At 45.6% G+C, this 24527-nt stretch overlaps 2 protein-coding genes across 2 annotated transcripts; one reads left to right on the plus strand and one right to left on the minus strand.

Moving 5' to 3' along the window:
* The first annotated feature begins 394 nt into the window (after nt 1–394).
* On the plus strand, nt 395–2952 carry IL12A (interleukin 12A). Its single transcript, XM_062603511.1, has 5 exons — nt 395–661; nt 1038–1145; nt 1245–1286; nt 1390–1494; nt 2416–2952. Exons 1-5 carry the CDS (start codon nt 419–421, stop codon nt 2581–2583), a joined length of 666 nt encoding a protein of 221 aa, XP_062459495.1. The 5' UTR covers nt 395–418; the 3' UTR covers nt 2584–2952.
* A 1377-nt stretch (nt 2953–4329) lies between these two features.
* LOC134155746 (NACHT, LRR and PYD domains-containing protein 1a-like) lies at nt 4330–11490 on the minus strand. The gene is made up of 11 exons (XM_062603220.1): nt 11454–11490; nt 10996–11138; nt 10827–10876; nt 9847–10067; nt 9509–9759; nt 8762–8896; nt 8323–8461; nt 7804–7857; nt 7619–7702; nt 6204–6473; nt 4330–5417 (listed from the first exon to the last, which is right to left on the minus strand). The coding sequence occupies exons 1-11, from the start codon at nt 11488–11490 to the stop codon at nt 5398–5400; spliced, it is 1404 nt and encodes a 467-aa protein (XP_062459204.1). The 3' UTR covers nt 4330–5397.
* Nucleotides 11491–24527: the final 13037 nt, after the last annotated feature.

Consider the following 24527-nt stretch of genomic DNA (forward strand, 5'->3'; position numbering starts at 1 on the left):
AGTAAAGAATGCAAATGAAATAGCTTATGTGTGTGTCATACACGTGGTTTAAGTTAATTCTTATTTGCAGGCTCGCTGCAGGCTGCGTGCAAAGGGACTAGTCCTGAAGAAAGTGCTTCCAGCCTCTACAAGTGCCACCCTCTCGGCCAGGCTGAGGGGCTGGCAGCCACCCCGGGACCAAGCATCCTGGTCCCCCCGCCCCGGGACGCTGCGCACATCCCCCCGCCCCGCGGTGCCGGGATTCCCGGCGGACGGCTGCCCCGCCGCTCTCGGGATGAGTGCTGGCTGCCCCCAGCCCGCTTAGCGACCCGCTACTGCAACGGGAAGGGAAGGATGAGATGGGGAACTCCTGCGCTCGTCACCCCTATAAGAGCTGGCGCGGTCGCGCCGGCCCCAGCAGCACTCCTCCGGCATCAGGATGGAGCAGCGCCGCAGCGCGGGCAGCGGCGGGCAGGCAGCGCCGCGTAGCGCCGCGGTGCGGGTCTGCAGGCAGCGGCCCGGGCTCTGGGCGCTGCTGCCCGCCGTCTGCCTGGCGCTGGCCCTGCCAGACCCCGCTTGGGCGCTGCCGACGCCGCCGGCCCCCCGGCACCGCCTCGCCGATGAGCTGGTCCGCTCCCGGGAGCTGCTGGCGGCAGCCAACGCCTCTCTCCACCGCGTGAAGGTCTGCGAGGAGCCTGGCGGGCGGGCGAGAGGACGGGAAGGCGGTGACGGGGCAGTGGTGGGGTTGAGGCAGGTGGTGATAGGGTGGTGAGGGTACCAAGCCAGGGTGTGATGGAGCAGCAGCGGTATGCAGGCAGGGATGGGCAGTGAGGGGAAGTGGTGATGAGTTATTGAAAGTACTGTCACATGCATTTCAGCCTCTTAGTCTCTCTGCTGCCTTTTGTATTTAACCACGGTCCTTACACAGTCTCATTCCTAGGATTCAGCAAGACAGCTGTGATGCATCATGTAAATTGTATTTATATATATGTATATATATATGTATATACATACACACAGGATGGTGAAGCTGAATCAGTGACCCCTTTTTAACACAGGATCTCGGCACCCTGGGATTTGAATGTACCCTTGAAGAAGTTGATCTTGAGGATATCACTAAGAATCAAATGAATACAATAACAGCCTGCACATCTGAGGATCCAGAGGTAAAAAAATGTATCAAGTTCCAGCATCATATTTTCATGGAACAGCTATATAATTCACACTTCCACAAAATCACCATGTCTCATTTCTTTAATTCGCAGACTGGAAACTGTCCAGTGCTGGAAAGATCTACTTTTGATACGGTAAATCGCAAGTTTCCCAAAAGAACCCTTTTGTTGACTTGTTGTATGTTTAAAGCATTTAACAATGGATTCACACATTTCCTAATAATTCTGATTATTGCAGAGTAAATGCCTGCAGGGCATCCATAAGGATCTGAATGCCTACAGAGCAGAGCTGAAGAACTTCAATGATCAGGAGGTGCTGGCAACTATTGATGAAATGATGAAAGTAAGTCTTTCTGTCTTCTTCCTTTCTATTATTTCTGTTTTAAACCAGGGGTTTTAATCCAGTTTGCTCTATTCTGAAGTCAGTCAAAAAGTGACTTTTCTTTAATCTGGTAATTAAAAAAAAATGTCTGTTGCTGTTTTTCCTAGAAGGGACTTAATTCTTATGAGTTGTGTGTCACAATTCATGTTTTTCCTTTGCTGCTATGGTCCTCTCTATGGCTCCTTTGTTTACACTGCTCTGCTCTCACAGTGAGACACAGTACAGGACTTTCTGCCACTTCCACAGAGAACTCAAAAATAGAGTAAAAGATAGAGTAAAAGGGACACAGCTCTGTTTCTCTTCCAAATACTGAAATATAATACATCTGGTATACCAAATACGACATCGCATGTACTGAACTTTGACAAATATTATTAGTGGTTAGAGGGAATAAAAGTTAAAAGTTTGTTTGTTTCACAAAAGCTAATTAAAACAAAAGTTAATTGTGTTTGTATCGGCACAGCATCTCCCAATAGCCTGGAGATTCTGGTCATGGGCAGATGAACCCAGTCTAAAGGGTCGCTAGACAACGCCAGCCATAGGCATATTATTTAAAAAGCATCTTTATTCCTGGACTGAAAGAGCAGTTGTGCACGAATGGACATTTTTGTCTCAAGGAAAGTACAAGTGTGCATCCTAAGTCCATTAATTATATCATTAAATATTTCAAATTTTATCCTAGGCCTATTAATTATATCATTAAATATTTCAAAACTTATCCAAGGTCTATTAATTACATTAAATATTTCAAATTTTTCATTTTGGAGAATACATTCTTATTCCTAAATCCTGTAATTTATCACTTTGGGTGAAAAAAACTAAAGAGGTTTTTGGTTTAGCCACTTTCTGGCCATAGCTTGTAACACCCTGACCTCTTTGCAGGCCCTGAAGACCAGTAGCGGGAGTGCACCGCAGCCATTAGCAGGCACAGGGCTCACTTCCTTCAAAGGGAGGATGAGGCTGTGCAGCATCCTTCATGCCTTCCAAATCCGCACGATCACCATTGACAGGATGATGAACTACCTGACCTCTCTGGAGAGCGCGCTCTAAGTGCCCAGCCCTCCAGCACTCTGGGTAGAAATTTGACCTAAGGATGCTTTGGAGAAGAAATTGTAGGCTCAATACCCTGAGAGGCAGATGGGGACTTTTAAGGAATCTAGCGCATAATTCTTCTGTTTCTTATAAATATCATGTTTTAATGAGGCGTTGTCAGTGCCTTTTAAGCTATCATGTTAAACCTCTGGATTTCTAGAATATAAGCTACATTGTGGTACCAAAATGTTCTCAAATCACCAAACACTCAACTAGAATTTCTCTTATTTATTCAGCTGCGATTTTCAGAAATTGAAACATATTTCTAATAATCAATTTATTATATCCTTTATTTATTGCCTAATAAAATTAAAGTTTGCATAAAAATTGTAGTGTTTTTTTTTCCTTGAGATATAACACAAATACTTTTAAAATACTTTGAATATACCCCATAGCAACTTTCAGCACTGATACCGTATTTTAAAATCCTGTTTCTACCTTCTTACTTACATCAGACATGGGTTTTGTGGATTTCCTCTCAGACTATGCACTCAAAGCAACCCACTTGATTTAATCCTCATTTACTGTGATTTTCCAGGCAGTTCATAGGTTTTGGGGTGAAATCCCAGCCCCACTGAAATCAGTAGTGAAATTGTTTCAGGGAGCCAAGGATTTATCCGTAGCTTTGAAGGCCAGAAGGGACGCTGGAATGATTATTTTCCCAATTCTTGCCTGCAGCATGTAAACTAGCCTGGACAACAGCATCTATCCCCTATTTGGTGGGTGTGTCCTCAGCTGCACACTGACTTTGGCTACAACCCAGCCGACTCCTATACTGCCTTCACTGCCCATCGTCACCGGCACCTAGGTCTTCAGCTCTTTTTCCAGGCTCTGCTCTCCCAGCTCTTTGGGAACCCCTAAGTAGTCCCCTTTGGATGCTGAGGGGCTGATGGGATCCTCAGATCTTCCAAATGCTGAGGTGACAGTTGCTACCCTCATCCTCTCCCCTCTGCCCCAAGCGTTGGTGTTACCTGCACACCACACTAGCCCTTAAAATGTGATCTTATAAACTCCCACTGCTTGAACTAGGGCCGTGGTCCCTACTCCCATGGAACACCCACAGTGTAGATCAAGTTGTAAGGTAAGAACAACCTCACACTTTGGTGCTATGATGCAATTGCAGTATTTCAATTCCTCTGCATGCAAGAAGCATACAAAGCCAAACTGAAGGCCACAGAAATACTTATTTTTTTTAAAAAAAAAAGCCTCTTGATTTTGATTTAAAGATCCTGAATGTTGAAGACCTCATCTCTTCTGACCAGCTGCTATGCTAGCCAGTTACCCTCATTATTACAAATAACCGTCTTATTTCCAGCTCAGATCTACTGATTTTTGCTTTTGACCAGAGAGTCCTATTAGAGCTCTGTTTTTTAGTGGGTATCTTAAAGGTCCCCAGGGGCAATGTCCACCCACTTGCCCCAGAGAGAAGAGCTAAAGGCAGCTCCACCCAGGGATGAAGAGACTCACATCAACCTCCCTGCCCCACAAAGGTTTTTTTTTCCTCCTAAATACTCCACTGGTAGAAGAGCCTGCCAGGTCCTGGGCACCAACACAGCCCTTTCCTGCAGCCACCCTGTTGGATGTATGCACCAGTGGAGCCTCAAGGGTTGGAAAGATGTTGGAAACATACAACAGCCTTGCAACATTCCATCCAAGAGCTAAAATTAAAATATATATATATATAAATAAAAAATCATATGTAAATAGTGTAAATGTCTCCTTTTTAATCCTTACTTTGTAAAAGTATGTCTCTTCTTTCATAAACATACGCAGAGGAAGATGATCAAAAGAATCCATGTCTTAGAAACAAGACAATACGCTGCATCAGGTTGCTGCTCTCTTCTGCAAATAAGATTCATTCCAAACATTTTCCAATTCTGCAGTACGTGCATTGCCAACAGAGTAACAGCCTTCACAGACATTTTAGCTTCTCCTATTTTAGTTTAAGCACCTAATTCTATTCAAGTTAAAATTAACCAAGTAAAAAAAAAGTATAAAAAGTTTATAATACTAAAAAAATTATACAACATAAAAAATTATCTCATAAAAATTGAGACAGACTATACAGAAAAGAGTGAAGAGGAAATTCCCAGAGAAAATTCAAAGCTGCCTAGAGTTAATAGTGGTGCTCCCATGAAACCACACTTCAGGTTTTTAGAAAACAGAACCACAGCTTAACAAGGAGTGAATGTACACGAGTATATACAGTAATTATGTATATATACAGTGATTATGCAAAGGAATTTATCTGCAAGTTTAGGATTATTCTTCCCTGATCTTGGGTATCTGTAAGAAGTACAATGTACCACATGATTTTGGCAGTTCAGTATTTTTTTAAGGGGACAAAAGTTTCTGTATAACTTTTCTCCCTGTCTTCCCTGATTTAAATAAAAATGTTTCCAGATAATAACCATATACCTGAACAAGGTAAGCTGGTTTCTTCCAGTGTTCATGTCTTTTAGGACTAGCTTAAATGAGACAAAGCAGGGTGGCAGTGCTGGGTTTCCCTGTATGTGAAGCCCGGCACTGGCAGCTGCAATGCTGGGATTCACTACATGAGTAATTGCTCATGCAAGTCTTAAGTGTGCTTACATCCATGCAAAAATTCATTCACATTTCTTGCGAATATTCTACCTAAACTTTCCGCTCAGTAGTGATGCCTCGCATCTTCCTTCCCAAATCCAAGCAAGATGCAGGGGAAGTGGCCAGAGAAGTATAATGGTCGGCTGGGGAAGCTCCCATCGTTCTACTCCTAGATGCAGCTTCACCAGCTCAGCACTGAGCCGAGAAACCTGAAGAAAGGCAATGGACAAACACACATGGATTATCTGATCTCTTGAAGTTACTGCAATGTTCGGTTGAATAATAAATGCATTAAAACCCTATGAGACAGCACAAGGCTATTGCACAGACAGGTTTGTGAAGGCAAGATGAGCGAGGGAGCACAAGCAGCTCTCCACCCTTTGCAGCCAGGCTGCTTTTAAGGAGAATTAAGAACAGAGTTTTGTCTATTCCAGAAAATAAAAATATATTTAGATTTTAAGTGAGGTTCCCCTTGGCTGGCTGAGTTCTCAGCTCAATGAACAACTTTGGTTTGCAGAAGGTGAAGCAAATGCAAGAAGTCCCACAGAAATGAGTGGGAGCACCCATGGACAGTGAGGAAAAACATACACACACACAGATCTGCAGGACCAAACCACTAAGTCATCCCTTGGGGGAAAGTGTTAATTTTTGTTCCTAAAATATATACAAGTAAAGACCCAAACATCTCTTCTTAGGACTTCCAGAGAAGACCAAGAATTGGACTAGGTATATAACACTGACCACGACAGCCAGGTCATGCTGAGAGTACTCTCAACTCAATCAGTGCAAAAATAGTATTTACTTTATACCAGTTTCTGAAGGGAAGCATAAAAATGTCAGAAGGAACAAAGTAACTGCTAATATGAGAAGGGAGGTAATTTTTACCTACATAGTAAAACGTGTACAAGGTATGTGGTAAACTCTATGATGAGAATTCAAAAAATACATCTGAAACAAGCTCATGTAATTAAATAAATGTAATGGGAAGGCAATACCTTGTAGTGCTTGCAGTATCTCATAGGATGCTTTTTCATGGAGACTTTTGTACAAAGCTTCAGCAGTTCCATTGCCTTGTTCTCTGTCTCTCCACTTACTTAACAGCAGAAATTTTTGCATATTAACTTCATCCTCTGTTGCCTGAATCTGCTCAATGTCTTTCATTTCCATCTGAAGACACTCAATGGCAATTTCTCTCCACTGCCTACCAAACAATTTTGCAATCACCATCAGCTGTTGGTCAGTTAAGGTTCTTGTTTCAATTCCACCTGAAAAGACATAGAACAAAAATCAGATTTAACATTTAGCTTCTTGTTAAACTTGTGAACAAATTACACTGTAGTTCCGTGCATGGCCAGGGGACATACAACGAAGGTAATCTTATTATTTGGATCAGCTGGCAACATCAGACCCCAGCACTGGAGAAAAGAGCCTGAAGGACTGGGAAGCCTAGCTCATGAAGATGACAGCATCTGCTTGCATGCTGGCTGCTGTAAAGGGTTGGTTTTTTTTTCCCCATCTATAAGCAGCTATTCATCCAGCATATGAACTTCCCTTGGTACATTAGGTTACCAAGCACCCAGAGATTTTAAAACACATAACATTAAGGTTATGCTAAGCGCTTGCTGTCTCACGGCAAGTTCAGATGTCTGCTGCTCTTGAACCCTACAGCTGCCCCAGAAAGGGGATGTTTGTTTTTAATTTCAATGGCTCCGAAACCTCAGCCCGTGCTGTTACACAGACAGAGCCGCCTTCCTTCTCTGCGTCACCACTTACACATAAAACTGAAGGTTTGAGGGATGGAAGCTCTCCCTCTGCTGGCAGCACGTACCCATAAACAAACATGTACCTGGCTACTTCTGATAATTTTTTTCATTTACTTATTGAACTAACATGATTTCTTCTGTATTTTTTTCAAGTAACTACTAGTAAATGAGTAACTTCTGAGTGGGAGCTCCCAGAAACCCAGCACTTCTGACCATCAGGACATTACCTATCAACCAACAGTAAACGGGAGCCGATTTTTTCTCAGACAAACTCAGCCTGTTACAGCTCAGGAGTTACTCCAAATGCAAAATCTGAGCCATGTAGTGGAAACCCCTTTCAAAAACAGGCACTATTTCCCAGTCTTACAAGACAACTACATTTCAGCTGACCCTTACAAAGGAAACTTCCTAGCTGCTTCTTGCCATTTACTTCCTGAGTGAATGACAATTGTAGCAAAGCATACAAATGAGGCCTGAATTCTGCACCTATAAAAGGAGCACTTTCCTCTCCTATATTTCATGCTCAGATTTGTGGAAGTCTTTTAAAAAGTGAGCTCAGGCTCAATTCCAGGGATACAAAAAAAAACAACCAACTAACCAACGAACCAAACAAAAACATTATTATAAATGACACAGAAACACTCCACCTGCTTTATTGCTGGTCCTCTGCTTTTTGCTACATAGCGCATCGTCATCCAAAATGCTGAGGGATGGTTTCCGTTTTTTGACACCTGAGAAGCAAGCAAGAAGTGATGTAACTTCTTTCACATCACTTGGGCAAGCGAGGTACACAAAGAGTAGGTAACCCCAACTGATCTTGAAATCAACTTACTGATTGTACTTCTTTTCTGCTCATTTTTGTTCTGATCGTAATGTATCCAGTCACCTGGGAAACAGTTTTCAGAGGAAACAAAAGGTGAGGCAGGAATTCCCATTGCTATGCTCTACATCAAACAATTCTCAGGCACAAAACCAAGCTATTGGGTGGATTCTGGCTGTTGAGCTAAGATTTTGTATAATGAGGTGATTTTTTCCCTCTTATCCAACATGCTGCAGGATGGCATCCATAATATGCAATAGAAACTGCAATCTAATTGTACATTATTCTCCATAAGTAAAACCAAAGCAGAGGAACCTCCTGTAGCCTTCACTTGCTCGTGAGGGATTCTGCAGGTTCCTGCAACATCCCCTACATAACCTCCCATAGCACTTCGGTATTTTATTATTTTGAGCTCCAAACCTCATGATTTTTACAGCAGGAATTTAGACATATCTAAAGGCTGAATTATACCCCAACTCCTGCATCTTTTCAGCAGGAACAAAAGTAGTCATGGGAAGACCAAAGACTCACTCTCTCTGAGTTTTGCTTTCCATACGGTCGCATCAGACTCCAGCTCAATCAAAGACAAGGTGAAGTCATCAGGTTTCTCCAAGTAGACTTCAATGTAACTTTTTAGTTTCAAGAGAGATCCATCAACAAATTCAATTTCCTATACAATGTAAATATGTTAAAAATAAATATTTAACCAAAACATAAAGAGGAAATATTTGGCTGTTGTCACAGGTCTGAGCCCAACTCCAGTCTCCCCAGATTTTTGCTGTTGAACTTAGCATCAGGATTTCTTCCCAAAATTTTACAGCTCTAAGGAGCAAATGCTTTCTACAGTGATAGCAAATGAATGTGAAATATGCTCTTAGTGCCAGTGCAGGAACATACAAGAAAGATGATTTTGTGCCATGTTTCTAATGAAGCTGCAATGCATGAAATGAGGGCTGTGTAAAGGACTTACCTCTGGAGTTACTTCAGCTTCTGGCTCACAAACTAATCTATACCTCTTTCCCTTCTGTAGTAATTTTTGGCACACAGGGGGCTTGTCAATTTTAATGAATTTCTTATTTGAATGTTTTACAGTTCTTGAGATATCCTAAAATTTAAAAAGATGATTTAAAGGTTACTTCAGTAAAGGAATTAACATTTAAGGCCTGTGTTAATGTGGTTCCTTGGGCTTTTCTGTGGCCTCAGCTCTATAGAACAGCTGTGACCTGTTCCACAGGGCAAACTTTACAGAAAACTGTGCACTAAACACCATGCTTACAAAACATCACATAAACCTCTTCAGCTATTGTGCTCTATAGGTGAAATTAGACAAAAGAGATCACAATCCAAATAAAAGGAAGGTTATTTGTTGCTGTCCTCTTCTAGCGGTTGACTATCTATTGTAAGGGGGAAAGGATGGGAGGACAAGAAGCTCTTTCAGGTATAAATCCTGAGCTCTGTGGATTCTGGTGGCAAACAGGTTTCTTTTTATAGCAGCTCATGAATGAACATGTTGGCCAGTATAATTACTTAAACACCATTTCCTAACTTGGCAGACCTTTTTGGTATGGAAATCTCATTATAGAGATAGATATAGCTTTGCATGCAAACACTGGGGAAGGAGAAGAACATCTCTTCGCCATACCCCATCCTCCACGTAGCACCCCTATAACCAGCCCTGACAGCATTTCTGTATCACATCATGCTACACAAGGTATACCTTTATAAAGGAGTCGTTGTTTGTAGCCACGTAGACACGAAAGGATAAGGAGGGATGCTCGTCAACAACTTTGTAGAGGATGACAGCGCCGTGGTACTGCACCGGCTCCTGGCTCTGAATGAGAGGTCCCACCGGTGAGAGCGAGCTCACCAACCACTTCACGTGCGAGGCTGAGTAGTCAGCTGAGGGCTCAATAGCTGCACCCTTGCCTTTGATGTGCAAGACCTTGAAGGCCATGCCAGCGCCATGATCTGCAGGGACACATGGATTCCTAAGCACCTCCTGCACCGGAGGGCTGGCAGCCTTCCGCACCCACCGGGCCAGTGGCCAGTACTCACCACCAAGGCAGAGGGAGTGAGGAAACTGGATGGAGGTAAGAGCAGGGGCCAAGTCACAGCGCACGTCGAAGAGGGGGCCGCCCACAATCCATGGCTTTTCCACGAGGTTGGCATATTTGCTCCAGGATAAGAGGGAGTATGTGATTTTGACGGCTTTCGTTACCTCAAAAATCAAGCCTGTGAGGCTGCACTGGTAAGTCCCCTCTGTGTCCAGATGCATTCTGACATGGGGAAGAGCAACCCAGTTAGTTTGGTTTCCACTGCCTAGTAAATACCACAGAAATACGTTTGCAAGGGATAACCGAGAAACTCCCTTCACAACAAGCACAGAGAACTTTATCTGAATAGCACAGAGGCCACTACTTTTTTTCCTCTTGTCTCCACATTTAAACTGTCACTGAACTGTTAAAAACTACCCAGGAGCACCCAGTGCATGCAAAATAGCTGTAATGAACATTCTGCATAGCATTTCCTGCAAATAAGGCAGCTGCTTCTACACAAACGCTCAGCCCAGCTCCCACCAATGTCAGAGCCAACATCATACACTGACAACATCTACATCATACATGGACAACACCAGCCACACAATGTCAACATCAAGGTCACACACTGATGACAACTTCCAAGCCAGAGAGGAGAAAAAGGCTGGGATCCAAAAGGCAGGATCAGTGCAAAGGGAGAAGACAACTATTCTTGTGAAGCAGGGCAAGACCCCTCATGCGATCCAGACTAAAACAAGCACATAAAAATGCACCTGATTTTAATTACTGCCACAAGACAAGGCAGGAGCTTTCTTGGACCAAGATTTGGAGGCAGCACAGGCAGCTGCTCTACATTGTTTTTCTTTAAGAATTTGAGGGCATCTTCCAGCATACCTGCAATTTCATTTGTGCAGCAAATAAACTGTTTTCCCACTTAAAGCAAAGACAGAAGTATCTTGATATGTACATGTATACCCATTATATTAAAGAAATCCATACATATATTGTCCTCCAGCAAGTCTCCTAGGGGTCACTTGCTCCTTTTGTCCCTATAAATAGATTAAAAAAGAAAAAAAAAATATAACTAAAAAGGTGATGGAAGAGCAGAATTACAATTTGCAAATTACCCCATGCAAAGTGTGCGCACTGGGGGTTTTTATAAACGTACATTTTCATTTCTGCAGTGCTCACAGGGGGGCAGGCAGTTCACTTCTAGTGAGAAAAGAGGAAGATCATTAAAAGCAAAGTAATTAAACACTCGGGGCGGGGGGGGGGGGAGAACAAAAAAACACAAACAAACAAAAGCCAGCCCTCAAGAGATCCATCGCTACCTGAGTCATTGCAGCAAGGCAGTGATTCCCTCTCCTGTTCTTCATCTACAAAAAAGAAGTTTGCAGCAATTACCTCAGCCTCCAGCAGGTTTTGCTCCCATGTTCAGAAAGGACAACCCACCAATTTTATTATCTTACATTCATAAAAACCTAAGGAGAATATTCCTAGGACTACGTTCTTGAACACACACTTGCACACCTCCAAGTGCAGGCTTGGCACAGGGATGAAGATGAATACCAGGATATAATTTCTGTCAAAAGCTCATCACTTGCCCAAATGACTGAGAATTTTCACAAGGGTTAAAAAGATTCACCCCCAGGATAAGTCTCATTGTGCCAAGTGCAAAGTTCAACCACCTGGCACAGAAGTTGGCAGCAGCACTCCTAGTGAGCAGGTAATCACACTATTTACAGTGTATTTGTCTCCAAAGTGCTTGAATTCTCTTTACTAACCCCCAACAAAATCAAAAGCAAGCACAGACACATCGAGTGGAAGCTTTTAGCCTGAAGGGTGGATTTTGCAGGAGCCGACCGGCAGAGCTGCTGTGACAAGGTGTAAGGCAGGGCTGGCTGCTGGTGTGCTGCTTGCCTCTGCTCCCTGTCCCACTAACACTCCCCTGCAAAGCCAGGACTCCAGGCAGGCTGTCACAAAGTCATCCTGGGACATCAACACCCCCCGAAGCAGGCAGATGTGGGAGAGGCAGAAAATGTATTGCTGCAGCGAACAGCCTGGAAAACATCAGGCAAACACCACCCAGTGTTTTGGCTCCCTTCCTGCAGCCATGCTATTTCAGGCCCTGAGCTGCAGAGGGGTTGCAGTGACGCGGGGCCACTTGGGATGAGTGGAAGCTCACTTCAGCTCCTTCCAGCATTGCCCTGCACCCACAGCCCTCCATTTGCAGAGGCAGAAAGTGTGCAGCGCACATGCACCCTGTGCCCCTCCTTCCCGGGTATGCTCTCTAGCAAGTTGTTGTAACAAAAGACATGGAGGTGACAGCCAGGCCAGCTCTAAGTCACTTTCCTGCCATCACATACCATTACCCTCGTGCATCACTTATCTGTGCTGGCCTTGTAAGACAGATAAAAGGAACAGAATAAAAGCACACTCACCTGACTTTCTTCCGTCTGACTCCTCTGCATCTGATGAGAAAAAGCTTTGTAATTATTTCACTAAAGACTACCAATCTTGTATGAAACCAGAATAAACTGCCAGTGGTGTAACCCATATAAGCAAAAAGCCGCAGGCTTTTCATCAACAGCAAACACTTCCTTTAATTGTTTTCCTGTCCATCCTGTTTTGCCACTTTTACTGTCAAATTTTAAGCAGATTTATAGCCTCTTGGTGTTTGGACAACTACTGTGTTGTAAAAACATCTGCGTGTATTGTGTCTCTGAGGCTAAAGCAACATTAGCTGCTGCTCTTCTATTATTGCTTTGCTCAAAACTGAATGGTTAGAAAATCACTTCCTCACAAAAATATCATTCTGCTTTTCAGCATGCAATCACTGAATTAAGTGTTATACAGTAACCTTGAGGCTATTCTCATAAAAAACAGCAGGTTTAAAGCAAGCATACATCTTCAAAAGAGATAATACATAAGTCACAATGCAATGCTCACCTGATTCTTCTTCTGAGGTACTGCTAGAGCTGTGTTCTGAACTGTCCTCTCCTTAACAAAATTACATCCCATTAGTCACAGGCAGAATGAAATAAAGCAATGCCACAGGTAACTAAAAGGATACAACTAAAAGTTTAAATACAACAGGCTGGTCAGCAAGTTAGATAATGTAACAGAATAGAAAAAATAATGTGGAGGAGCATCAGAGCATCAAACCCCAGCATGAGAGGGGACTTAGGGGCCACCCGCTCCCTTCTAAGGGGTACATGTCATGTTCAAGATGCTTAATGTTAATGTTTTATACAATGTGGGTCTATTTTGGACCTCCACTTGTGGCACATCCCAGTTCACCCAGTTAAATTATGGTTTTCTGTGGCACGCATGTGAAGAGGGAGAAGCACTGCTGGGAGCTGGTGTGTCCCATCAGTGACATGACTCATGTGGATGCACCATAGGTGGCTTTAATAATTATTCTTACAAAGTTGAAGAGAAACCAGTATTGCAAAGAAAGTGGCTTGAGGAGCGGCAGCAATGCATATGCTGTGTTTTTATCATGTTGTAAGGAAATGGTGGAGCAAGGCTGGCCACACCACCCCACATGCAGGGAAAGCCCTCAGCCACTTGTGTGCTCACCTGCTGGGTGCTCCTCAGTGGAGCTTTCTCCCTCTGCACCACCAGCCACCATCTCTGCAAAAGAAAAGTCACTGGGAGTTATAGGCTTGAAAAAGATTTAACTCCTCTTGACATTTTTGCATTATGCAGATCAGAGGAAGGGAATATATAGCAGGAATGGTGAATTTTAAAAATTGGTATAAAAAAATCAGAGCTCTCACCCATTAACTTAAGGCATTACACCGTGGTTTTTAAAGTTTTTTTAAAGCAATTTTTAAAGCCAGCAGTTACTGTCATTTCCATCCTAAAGGACAGGCATTTCTCATAACAATTCCCTTTCGAAGTGCTGTATTTCACAAAGTTACTGTACCTTTTTCATCTGAAGAGACAGACTCGGCTCCGCTGAAAGACAAAATGGGAAACACATGAGCAGATCTGTCAGATCTGTCCTGCACTTCCACACAAGTGGGCATTCACCTGCCAGCATTGCTCCCTGGCTTTGACCTGGGGAGGTCACCTTGTAAGGTAACTTAAGGTGAGGGGTTGGTGATTAAAAATTCTCTATTATCATGCTCTTTACCCATGGCCCTGGCTCTTGCCCTGACCCTACAAGGGGCAAGTGACTCTGCTACACAGGTTTCCCACTGGCACAAGCCCTTGCCCCTGGCCCGGCCTGGCCCCCTCTGCAAAGTGCCTGGACTTTGGTCAGTTTTGGTAGCAATCCAAACAATCTTCCTCAGCAAGGCACAAAGCTCTGCTAAACACTGCGGCCCAGATGTGACAGATGACTCGAACAGACCCCATCAAACATTTGTGGCCCATGGTAAATTCAGACTGACCTTCAGTCTCCATTCGCCCCTGGAAAGGGGAAGTGTGCCGGTTTTATCATTTGTGGTCAAAGATCGGGTCTGGAAACCTTTCCATGGAGCTCCACAAAGGTCCACAATGTCCTTCCTGCAGCCCCACTGAATAACCACCATAAAAGCTGCTGCTGAGGAAGACAGTTACTATAAACCAGCAGGTGACATCCAGCTCTCCTTTGTTTCAGTGGCACAAGCAACGTCTCAGCCCCTCTGCCCTGCCAGTGGGCAGCTGAGGCAGCAGCTGTATGCCAGAGTACCTTTCCCCTGCCTTTCTGAAGGCAGGAGAGGGATTTCCCTGCTACCCTGGAAATGCTGAGGGATACTGATGATGGCAAAGCAGCAGTCGGGTGCCGCTGGGGTGAGTGGGCATCACTGAAGGGGTCAGAGCCTTGTCCACTGCACTGGACTGAGACAAATGGACTGGGACAGTTCAACCACAAAATTAAAACATAAAAAATTAATAGTGGTAAATGGAAGAGGCAGGACAATAAACCCCGTAATGTATGGTCGAGGCACCAGGCAAAGCGATGCGAGCAAGGGAAGTCCTTGGACAAAGCACAGCAAAAGAGGTGGCTGCATGGGAATGCTCCCACACAGCTCAGAGCTGTAGGAGTTTGTTGGTCAAGGGCAGCGAAAGCGGCGCTGTGGCCAGTTAGATATGCAAGAAAAGCTGGGTAAGGGTTTCATCGCTGGCATAAATGGGAAATTACACAACAGGGATTGTGCTTCCAAATTGTATCTTAAAAAATATATATAAATAAATAAATAATCACATAGTATCTACAAGATCTGGAAAAATCCTGCAAATACCCAAGAACTGCACCTTAGCAGTTGCCGTTTGCGCAACCCTTCCACCAGGTGCTAGCTTACTAAATACCGTTTGCCTGCAGCAGGCTTCACACCCCCTCACAGCTGCATTTCCCTCCTCCTAAGCTAAAAAACACACTCCAGAGGAGAAAAGCATGAAGAAAAAAATCAAACAGCCCTATTCAGTGTAAGAAATTGCCCGCAATTAGTTACCACAGGGAAGAAAGGCATTGCCCCCACAACCCCTGCTCTGCAAGAGCTGCAGGGTCACAGTGTTATTTCCCATCCCCACTGAAGCAAAACAGCGGGCACAGCTTTAAGGGGCTAGAGATAAATAGGTTCGTTTCTCCACGGCCCCAGCTGCCGCCTGTTGCGGCAATAGACAAGGGCAGCACAGCCGAGGGAGCAGAGCCGGGGAGGAGGGCAGCCGGGGCGGAGCGCAGCGCAGCGCTAACGGCGCTAACTCGCCTAGCGCCTTTGTTTGCTGGAAGAGAGGATGCCGAGCGGGACCGGGACCTGGCCTAGCAGCGGGGGTGCTCGGGGAACCCCGCTGCAGGTGCAAGGGTGGGTCTGATGACCCAAATCCGCTAAGGATGTTTTTCTGGGGGGTGGAGTGGGGGAAGGACCCTCTGGCTTTGTGCCAGCGTGGGGCAGAAAACCTTCGCTGGGGTACGGCAAGGTGGGGGAAATGGGGGGACGGGTAGCAATGGGGAGGGGGTGTGATGCTGGGGGGACGAAGGAAGGGGTGGAAGGGAAGGCTGGGGACTGAAGGAAACAGGAGGATGCTGGGGGAGGTGAAAGGGGGGCCCTGGGGCTGCAGGAAACAGGAGGATGTTGGGGGAGGTGGAAGGGGGGGCTGGGGTTTGGAGAACACAGGAGGATGCTGAGGAATGCAGATGGTGCGGGGGGATGGGGACGGTGCCGGAGGGATGCTGGGGGGATACAGGGAGAATGCTGGGGGACACCGGGAGAGGCTGGGGGTGCAGGTGGGGCTTCGAGAGAGGCTGGGGGTGCAGGTGGGGGGATGCTGGGGAGAACCGCGGTGGGAGGCAGCCAGGACCCCCGCTCACCTGCCAGGCTCCTGCCCGCGGCGGGACATTGCGTCGGGAGGCGGGAACCGCGAGCCGCGCGGGCTTGGAGCGCGCCTGACGCGACACACAGGCTCCGCCCCCCGTGCAGAGGTCTGCCTCTCCCCCAGCCCGGCCGCGGGGAGCGCGTCCGGCCCCGCGCGTGCTTGTGGTGCCGCAAGGACGGGGCCCGCTCGCGGAGGTTTGGAGGTGAGGGCGCGGGTGCGCTGCTGTCTGTGTGCGCGCGCGCGCGTGTGTGTGTGTGCGCGTGTGCGTGCGCCATACCCATGCCCCTATACATCTGGCGCGTACACGCACGTGTGCACCAGGTGCTGCACAGGCACGCTGGCTATGCATGTGCTGTATAGGTGTTGTCTGTAAACACACTATATATGTGTACTATGTACGCTACTAAGGTACTAGGCATATGCTATACGGACCTATATATACACACATACGCATATGTGTCGCTTATATGCACACCTTCTTGTCAGTATAGATACAGATATATATGGTATACCTATACCTTCGTAAATATATATACAGAACATATTAGTTATTATATAGAGAATAAAATAGAAGGCATTGTGTGCACGGCTTACCTATTTAACAGCTATAGGTATATGACATTATACGCAGTAAAACACCCCACCACAGCGCACGCAGGGTGTTTGGCCCCGCCCTCACACCGGGCTGCTGCGCCAGGCACCAGAGCCGGTCCATGCTGCTGGGAGGTAGCAGTTCGTGCCCCAGCTCGGGCACACAGGCTGGCACAGACACCAGGTCCCTGGCTGGTGCTGTTGGGGAACCCAGGCAACAAACACAGGGCAGGAAGGCGCTGCCTTTGACGGCGGCTGTGCCACTCCCGTTTCCCCATGCTAACCCTGCGGGCAGGCCGGGCATGAGGAGTGCCAGTGCCCAGGGCGGCCTTGGCAGCACCTGCCATCTTCTGCTGGGGGGAAACACCGTCGCCAGCTCCACACGCTGCTGGGACGTTCAGGGCGAGAAAATGCTAGTTGGTTTGTCAGGATCTGCCTCTGAGATGCAGAGTTGCGTGTGAAAAACAAAAACAAAAGAAAAACAAAAACAAAAGAAAAACAAAAACGAGAAACAAAAACAAAAGAGAGACAAAACCCAACCCAAACCTCCAGCAGAATGTAAGTAATTTTGTATTTCTTTCAAGAAAGGGAATATAAGCTTCTCCACCAGAAGCACTTTGGTAGTGGAATGCTCCTGGAGCATCTCAGGTGCTGCACTGTTTCAAGCCACAAGGTCATCCAGCCCCAGCCGTATCTCAGCACCATCTTTGTGCCAAACCCAAAGCAGGTCCTGGGCACAGGTGAGGTACCGGTGCACCCCTTTTGTGTCTGCCCAGGGCACACACCAAAAAAAAAATATAAGCTCTATAAACAAGCATAAGTGCATAAGTAAACAGTCTCCAGTTGGTGTTCCAGATGCCTTTGAAGGGCGCAGTTCCCACCTCCTCCAGTGCTGGGTATACACGAGCTGGATGTGGCACTGCCCCTCTCCTCCAAGCACCCAGCCACAGTCCTTGCCTGCCACTGCATCCTGCCAGTCCCATGCTGCCAAACAATTCTGGAACATCCATATCCTCAGAAAAAATGTGCAGGAACAAGCTATGATGCTCAGGCTGCAAAGGGCACTCATAGAACAGTGATTGAGACCCAACCAAATAACAAAACCATTTAATGTTACTGGAAAAGCGACATAAAAGGTTGGTTTGGGCAGAGGTGCACAGGACAGAGAAGTCACTGAAGGAAATCCCCTTGCAAGCAACACCATACTGCTGGGCCAGGCACTGGCAAATCCAGCCTGGAACAAACTAAAGGAGGCGGAAAAAGTTTGTGAAACAATGGCAGGAGTTTGAAAGTGAAAATAAGTGCCCACAGTAGGACACAATGAAGAGTAAATAAGAAGAAAAACAAAAAAAGCAAGATGGAAGAGAAACAAGAAATGGAAGATGGCTGTGGAATGCAGAGGGTTTGGGCTGGCGATTTTGTCTGTCCTGGCCCCATCCACCCAGTGCTTGCTAAGGGTGCCTGTCCTGAACCATTATTTTCCTGACTTTTTCCAGACATTCTCAGAATTAAATTTAAAAAAATATATTCATGTAATCAACATCCTGATAACTGTGCCAACAAATTATTCATAAATTACCCCATGGCAGGCTCAGCCCAGCATGCATTGTTTGTAGAGTCGCACAGCAGCTGCATCGCCTGGTCCAAAACACTCAAATTAAGTCTTTTCCTATGGGGGCCTGATTTACCACTGGCAAATTCCAGTCCAGTTTTGCATCACCAACTCTTTACCGGTTCAAACTGGAGTCATGCAGTGGTGGTGGTGAAGAGAGGTTTTGAATTCAACTTCCCAAAGCATAAATTGTTTTTCTTTCAAGGACAGGGATAGTGATCACTGATAGTGATTTCTGGGTAGCATGAATGGTATTTGATAATCTAGTTCTTCCCACAGAAGGAGAAAGTTGATCTCTTTATTGCAACTCAGACAAGTACTCACAGGCAGCACCATGGGGTTTTCCTGCCTCACCTCTCCAAGAGGAAGCACATGATTTCCCTATTGCTGAGGTCTGCTGAGGGAACCCTTTCCAAGACTCCGCAGAGGGTTCAGGTTGCAGATTCTGAGATGCTGTCAGATTTTTCTGAGGGTGTCAGACGCTTTTCACCTCAAAATCAGGCTCTGTTTGAGCTGTTCGGGCGAGTACCACGAACACAGCCACCCAGAGCTAACCAGAGCATCCTGACCCTCTTACAACCCCTCCTCGATTGCAGATATATCCCCCGAACCCTGTCTCTGTCCCAGCCATCAAGCAGGGAGTGAGCAATGCCACTTCCACTGGAGACTACCCGATTTTATAAATGGAGACAAGTCACATAAACACAGTAATATGTGCCAAATACATGGCAGGTAGCAGTTTGTCTGAGGGGTGAGATTTGACCAGGGTTTTCAGAAGTGGGTTTTTCAGCATTGACGTTGAGAATGACACTTTTAATTATTGTTATTATAATAATTATTATTAAAGGTCATTATAAATTATATTCTTGTTGTTATTATTTAGAACACTCTACACATTTACTTTTTGGGTACTACTTGAGCAACTACTGTATTTACCAGAGTACTTACAGAAAACAAGAAGGAGGTATAAAGAAAAGTGATGTAAATGCTCCTGAGTCATCTACTTCATGGTCCCAGGTATTTTTCTGCCCAAGCCAGCCATGACACACTGAGTCACAAGGCTGCAGGATTTTCAGTGCTCGAGTTGATTCTCACCTCCTCAGTGGTCCCATAATTTTTAAGAAAAGCTTAATCAACAATCTTGCTTTTTTTGGCTCACCATGCACCATCCCAGTACAACAGTACATGTGTTCCAGCCATGTATAGGATCATTAAAATGTGTGCAAAGCAAGAGAATTTGTTTGAATATGTTCAGAGAACAGCTATTCACATATTCATACATTAATTTGTGAGAGTACCCTGTGCCAAAATTCAGATGTGGGCTGTGATTGTTAGCTCAGGACAAGACATTATACTCCATGGTTAAATCCCCTTTGTCAGGAAATGAGATCTTTTCATTCAAATGACAAAGGAGTCACATACTTCGCATGCAATTCCTTTGCAATTAGCTTAAGTGTGGAATTAGCCATGTTCAAATTAGAGGGGCAGCATCTGGTCAGTCTTCCAAAGCCTGGAACTTTTCCTCATTCCTACATGTCCCCTGTGCCCCTAATAAACTGCTTGCCTTGAAACCCCATCGCCAGCTTTGCCTAAGCGCTGACCAGGTCATTATTCATTATTACGAAATTAGATTTTTGCTCTCCAGCTCTTGCTCCATATTCAAGTTAAACATGCTCTTCCTGCAGCTGTGGGACCATTACTTATTGATAGCAGAAGAATTATGTCCTGCCCCAAAAAGGCAGGAATCAATTTTAATACTGTAAGTTCCCAATAGCTACATCTTCCTCCTCAGTACTGTCATGTATCACAGCAAGACATCTTGATTCAAGGTGAAACCATCCCCTAAATATTTTCCAATAGCTTTCTGCTGGTACATTTACTTATCTGGCACTTACAGCTGCATTTCTGCAGGCGATAGGGTCATGGGTTGTTGTACGGCTCCAGCGTTTGGCAAGTGGTCAGGGGTGAGGAAGGGAAACGGAGCCCACCAGTACTGGAACCACGGCTGGTGGTCCCAGGCAATGGGATGGAGGCCTCACACCCACCACTGAAAAAATGCTGTGGTGCTGCTGTTCCCTATGGCAGCTCTGGTGGCCCAGTGCAGCTGGAGCCCATGCCCCAGACAGAGTCCTGTGCCTGCACCCCTCTGAGAGAGAGTAAATAACATGAATTGTGCTTCAGGATCCCCATACTATCATACCCAGACTCTTACACCAGCTCCTTTCCATTGCAGATGAGGCTGACCAGCCATCTCATTTCTGCAGAGATGAGGAAAACAGCACCGGGGAAAGGGGGAGATGATGAAGGGGAGGACGAAGAGGGAGCTCCAGCCTTGTTAAGCCATTGAGATAAGAGGATTTATCAGCAGAGGTGCTTTGCTTGGCAGATTTGAGACTGAGGATGTGTGCCCCTGGTCCCCAAACCCCTTTAATCTGCCTCAGCATCGTTTTTGGCTGCCGCTGAACCGAGCCTTACCAGCACCAGCACGCAACCGTCTGCAGATGGCAACAGCTCCCCGGCCCCAGCAGCAAGAACAGCAGCTCACTGAGGAGGAAAAGGGCTCATTTCGTTGAATAAATAAATAAACAGATAGATAGATAAATGCTTCATTGCGGGGATGAGAGCGTCACGGAGGAGGCAGCACTCAGTTAATGGTAGGAAAGGGCTCACTGGAAAGCTCCTGAGCTCCTACTTCATTGCTCAGTTCCCAACATGTTATCTTGTAAAGCAGAAATATGTGAGATTTGTAGATACAGTTTTTATTGAGTTTCCAGCACTTAATTTTTCTATTACAGAAGCTTCTCTGGCCACATCCCATACTCTGTGCATCAGACGTACAGACACGGCCCCATGTATACCCTAGCATATGACAAATCAATCTCACACTCGCTTTTTTGACAGCTGAAGCTTCAGGAAGCTTTATTCATATTTTAATTAAAAATATTTAAGTTAAAAAGCACAATTCCCGGTGACATGACTCTGAAAGTGCTGTGGTGCTGTGTCACTCCAGCATTACTGCTGATGTGGGCTTGGGTCTCTACTCCGTCTCCCAGTGAAGCAGATGCTGACTGGTACTTCCCACTTGGAAATAAACCCAGTTGCTTTAAGAGGCTTTTTTTTGCTACTTTTGTTATTTGGAATTTGATTTTTGCTGAAATAAAAGGCTGCTCTTTGCAGTGAGAGCATGCAAGGAGAAAGGAGGACTTCGAGCCAGGAAAGGAGAGGAAGGAAACCGGAGGAACTTGCTGGATGCAGCAGAAAGGACAGACAAAACCTCTGGCTGAGGCTCTAGGGAGACGGGAAGCACGGTTGAAAGGAAGGTCAGCTGAGCACAGGAGGGAAATGAAAACGAAAAGAGGAGGGAGAAATGGAGTTTTAGCCTCAGACATGTGTCAGCCTGTTCAGTAAAATATGTATAAAGAGGCATCAAAATATTTGAGAAGGTGGTGGCCAGAAAGTCGGTGTTTCTCCTCGAAATGATATCCAGGGACCCCCAGGAGAGGTCACACATCACAGCCACAGCAAATATTCCTGGATTTTAGCTAAAAGAAATACAACCGTCATCAGCAGGGGACGGATCCCAACGCCTCCATCTGCATCCTGCTTTATTTCTGATTTCATAATTGCATACAGGCCTTTGTATAATATACAGGCATTGGCTGGTTTTCATTTCCACTAACTTCTCTGCAGACAGGCTTTTGTCTGGAAGCTGTAAATGAAAACATCACACATATATAACCATTTGTGACACCGTGTCATCACTTGGAGAAGTAATTACAAACAGCCATCTTCTTGTAGCTGAAAAAGCCATAAATATATTGCTGGAGTTCCTACTACACAGAAATTGGTGAACACCTGTGTCTCATAATTATGCCACCTGTATTTACTGGATATTCATTGTATTTACTCCATTCTGCTCCACGTCATGTGCTCGTCCTGGATCCCCAAGAGATGACGAAAACTGCAGGATGCCTCATGCCTTCATTTGCACTGAAGCACTTGCTGAGATGCCGTGCATGGCACAGGAAGGGATGAGGATGCTCTGGGCTCAGACTCACACATTTTTAATCTCTTCTTTAATTGTATTTAACTTGTAAAAAGCCCCACACTGATAGACGGGCACTGCACATGAACTGTGCACTTTGAGCTTTCCATCTCCATTGAAAAATACCTATCTGGAGGTGGTGCATGAAAATCTCCATATCCCAAATGATACTCCAGCGCTCCTGAGTACTCTCTTCTCCTCTACCACTAAATTACCATGCAGCTTATTTTGTTAAAATGATATAATTTCCATTTAATTGTCAGAAATGCTTTGAATTGCTGCTGTTTCAGAATGTTGCCTAGTGTGGTCAGAATTAAGGGCTTTCCATGTGCCATCGCCTGAGCAGATGACAATTCAGGTCTCAGTGATGCAAAACTGTTGTCACGAGAGGAATCCAAAATGAGTGGCTTTGCTAAGTGAGGACCAGACCTACAAAGCAGGGCCAGAAAAACCTCTTCCTCCACGCCAAAATAATTACAGTTATTCCAGCCTGTACTGATGCCATCAAACCCATTTTATGCTAATCTCTATTTCTCACTGAAAATCTTGTTTCTTACATCAGTTTGTGTCCATTTATGAAAAAGTAGATGCGTGGTGCTGTCTGAGGGTGAGGTGATGTGGGAGCACGCTCGCTGCCTGTTCCCAGGGCCAGTTTTCCACTCCAAACCCTTAGCAGGAAAACCTGAGATACAAATAATTTACCTGTGTGTATTTTCTTAAACCACAACCCAAAACAGAAACAGAATAGGAAGCCCTTGGGAATTCCCTGAGCAGGTCCCACACTAACAGGGCCTCAGCTGGCCAGCTGCTGGGCACAGCAATAGTTTGAGCTGCCTTGGAAATCATATACTCATATAATAAGAGAACAGTTTGGGTTGGAAGAGACCTTAAAGCTCATTCAGTTCATCATCATCCCCCCCCCCCCCCAGCCACGGGCAGGGACACCTTCCACTAGACCACGTTGCTCAAAGCCCCATCCAACTTGGCATTGAACACTGCCAAGGATGGGGACGTTTTGACAAATGGGAACTGGGGTTACCAATGCCATTCAGCACGTCCAAACTGGTGAGGCACCCATTAGCATTGCCAAGTAAGACAGCACTGAAAGGTGTTAGGAATTTAGCAGTATTACCAGTTAGATAGCAAATCAACAGGAGAGACATTAAACAATGGCTCTAAAAAGGCAATGAATTAATTATACAGCAAGTAGATGGGGGGATGACAATGCCTGTAATACACTAAAATATGTGTTTCCATTTAAAACACTGGCTTTAGTGGTAAGTGCCAGGCTTTGCAAAAGGCATTGTGACACCTATGGCAATGACAATCCTTTTCCTATGCCATCAGATTTAGACATTTGGCTCAGCAGGACCAGGGGTTAACTACCAGCAGATGGATATATAGTAAATTCACAGAGTTGTTCTGCATGGCACTATGGGGGGATCAGAAGAGGTAGTGATGCAGCCTTCCAGTGGAGGACAAGTTGCAGCAAGAGCCAGAGCAGTGGTGCCAGGCTGATGATGGCAGGGATGGGACATCCCCTCTCCTGGGAGGTCCTTCATGCACAGGGACATCCTTCTGACCTGTCTGGTAGATGGGAGGACCCCACTGACACCAGAGGGTATGACTAGTAGATCCTATCACATAGAGGCTGACAAGGTGCACCTGGACCCACAGCTCTGGGCAGTAGAGGATAGGTTGACACTACAGATGGTAAAAACCATCCCAGACTTTTATCCATAGCAACCCAACTGCTTCTGAGTGTAATATACTTTGCTGGTTTATTATTCTGGAAGCAATGAAAGAAGAAAAAGAAATTTAACCCAGTCCTCAGAGAATTATTGAGCAATGTAATCTCTTTGGTATCAGCTAGCTCTGGTGTCTCTTCACAGAGGCGCCAGTACCCACAGCCCTGGGCTCCACCAGGAGTCACTTCAGTTGTTTTTACTTCTTTTGTTTGTTTGTTTTGGTTGATTTCTGTGGAACAGGAGGGCCCAAGGCCATCTCCCACCCCCAGCCCTGCTCCACAGCCCCTGCTTCATCCATGCCTGGGATCAGCATCCCACACGTTGTTCCCTTCCTGTGCTCCTCAACCTTGGTAGGGCTGAGCTTCACAGTAGCAACCTCAGTACGCAGCGTGGAGGGG

Source organism: Pezoporus occidentalis, unplaced genomic scaffold (genome assembly GCF_034315485.1).
Source record: "Pezoporus occidentalis ecotype Australia unplaced genomic scaffold, CSIRO_AGI_Poc_V1 ctg8, whole genome shotgun sequence".
Classification (NCBI taxonomy): domain Eukaryota; kingdom Metazoa; phylum Chordata; class Aves; order Psittaciformes; family Psittacidae; genus Pezoporus; species Pezoporus occidentalis.

Bases quoted from the DNA above. Each gene is read 5' to 3' on its own strand.
- LOC134155746 (XM_062603220.1), bottom strand. From the start codon at position 11,490: ATGAGACTTATCCTGGGGGTGAATCTTTTTAACCCTT. The intron at 7,703-7,803 runs GTAAGTTGATTT...CTTGCTTCTCAG, and splicing joins GCAGAAAAGAAGTACAATCA to GTGTCAAAAAACGGAAACCA. The intron at 6,474-7,618 runs GTGGAGTGTTTC...ATGTCTTTTCAG, and splicing joins GAGGACCAGCAATAAAGCAG to GTGGAATTGAAACAAGAACC.
- IL12A (XM_062603511.1), top strand. From the start codon at position 419: ATGGAGCAGCGCCGCAGCGCGGGCAGCGGCGGGCAGGCAGCGCCGCGT. The intron at 662-1,037 runs GTCTGCGAGGAG...TTTTTAACACAG, and splicing joins CCTCTCTCCACCGCGTGAAG to GATCTCGGCACCCTGGGATT. The intron at 1,495-2,415 runs GTAAGTCTTTCT...ACCTCTTTGCAG, and splicing joins CTATTGATGAAATGATGAAA to GCCCTGAAGACCAGTAGCGG.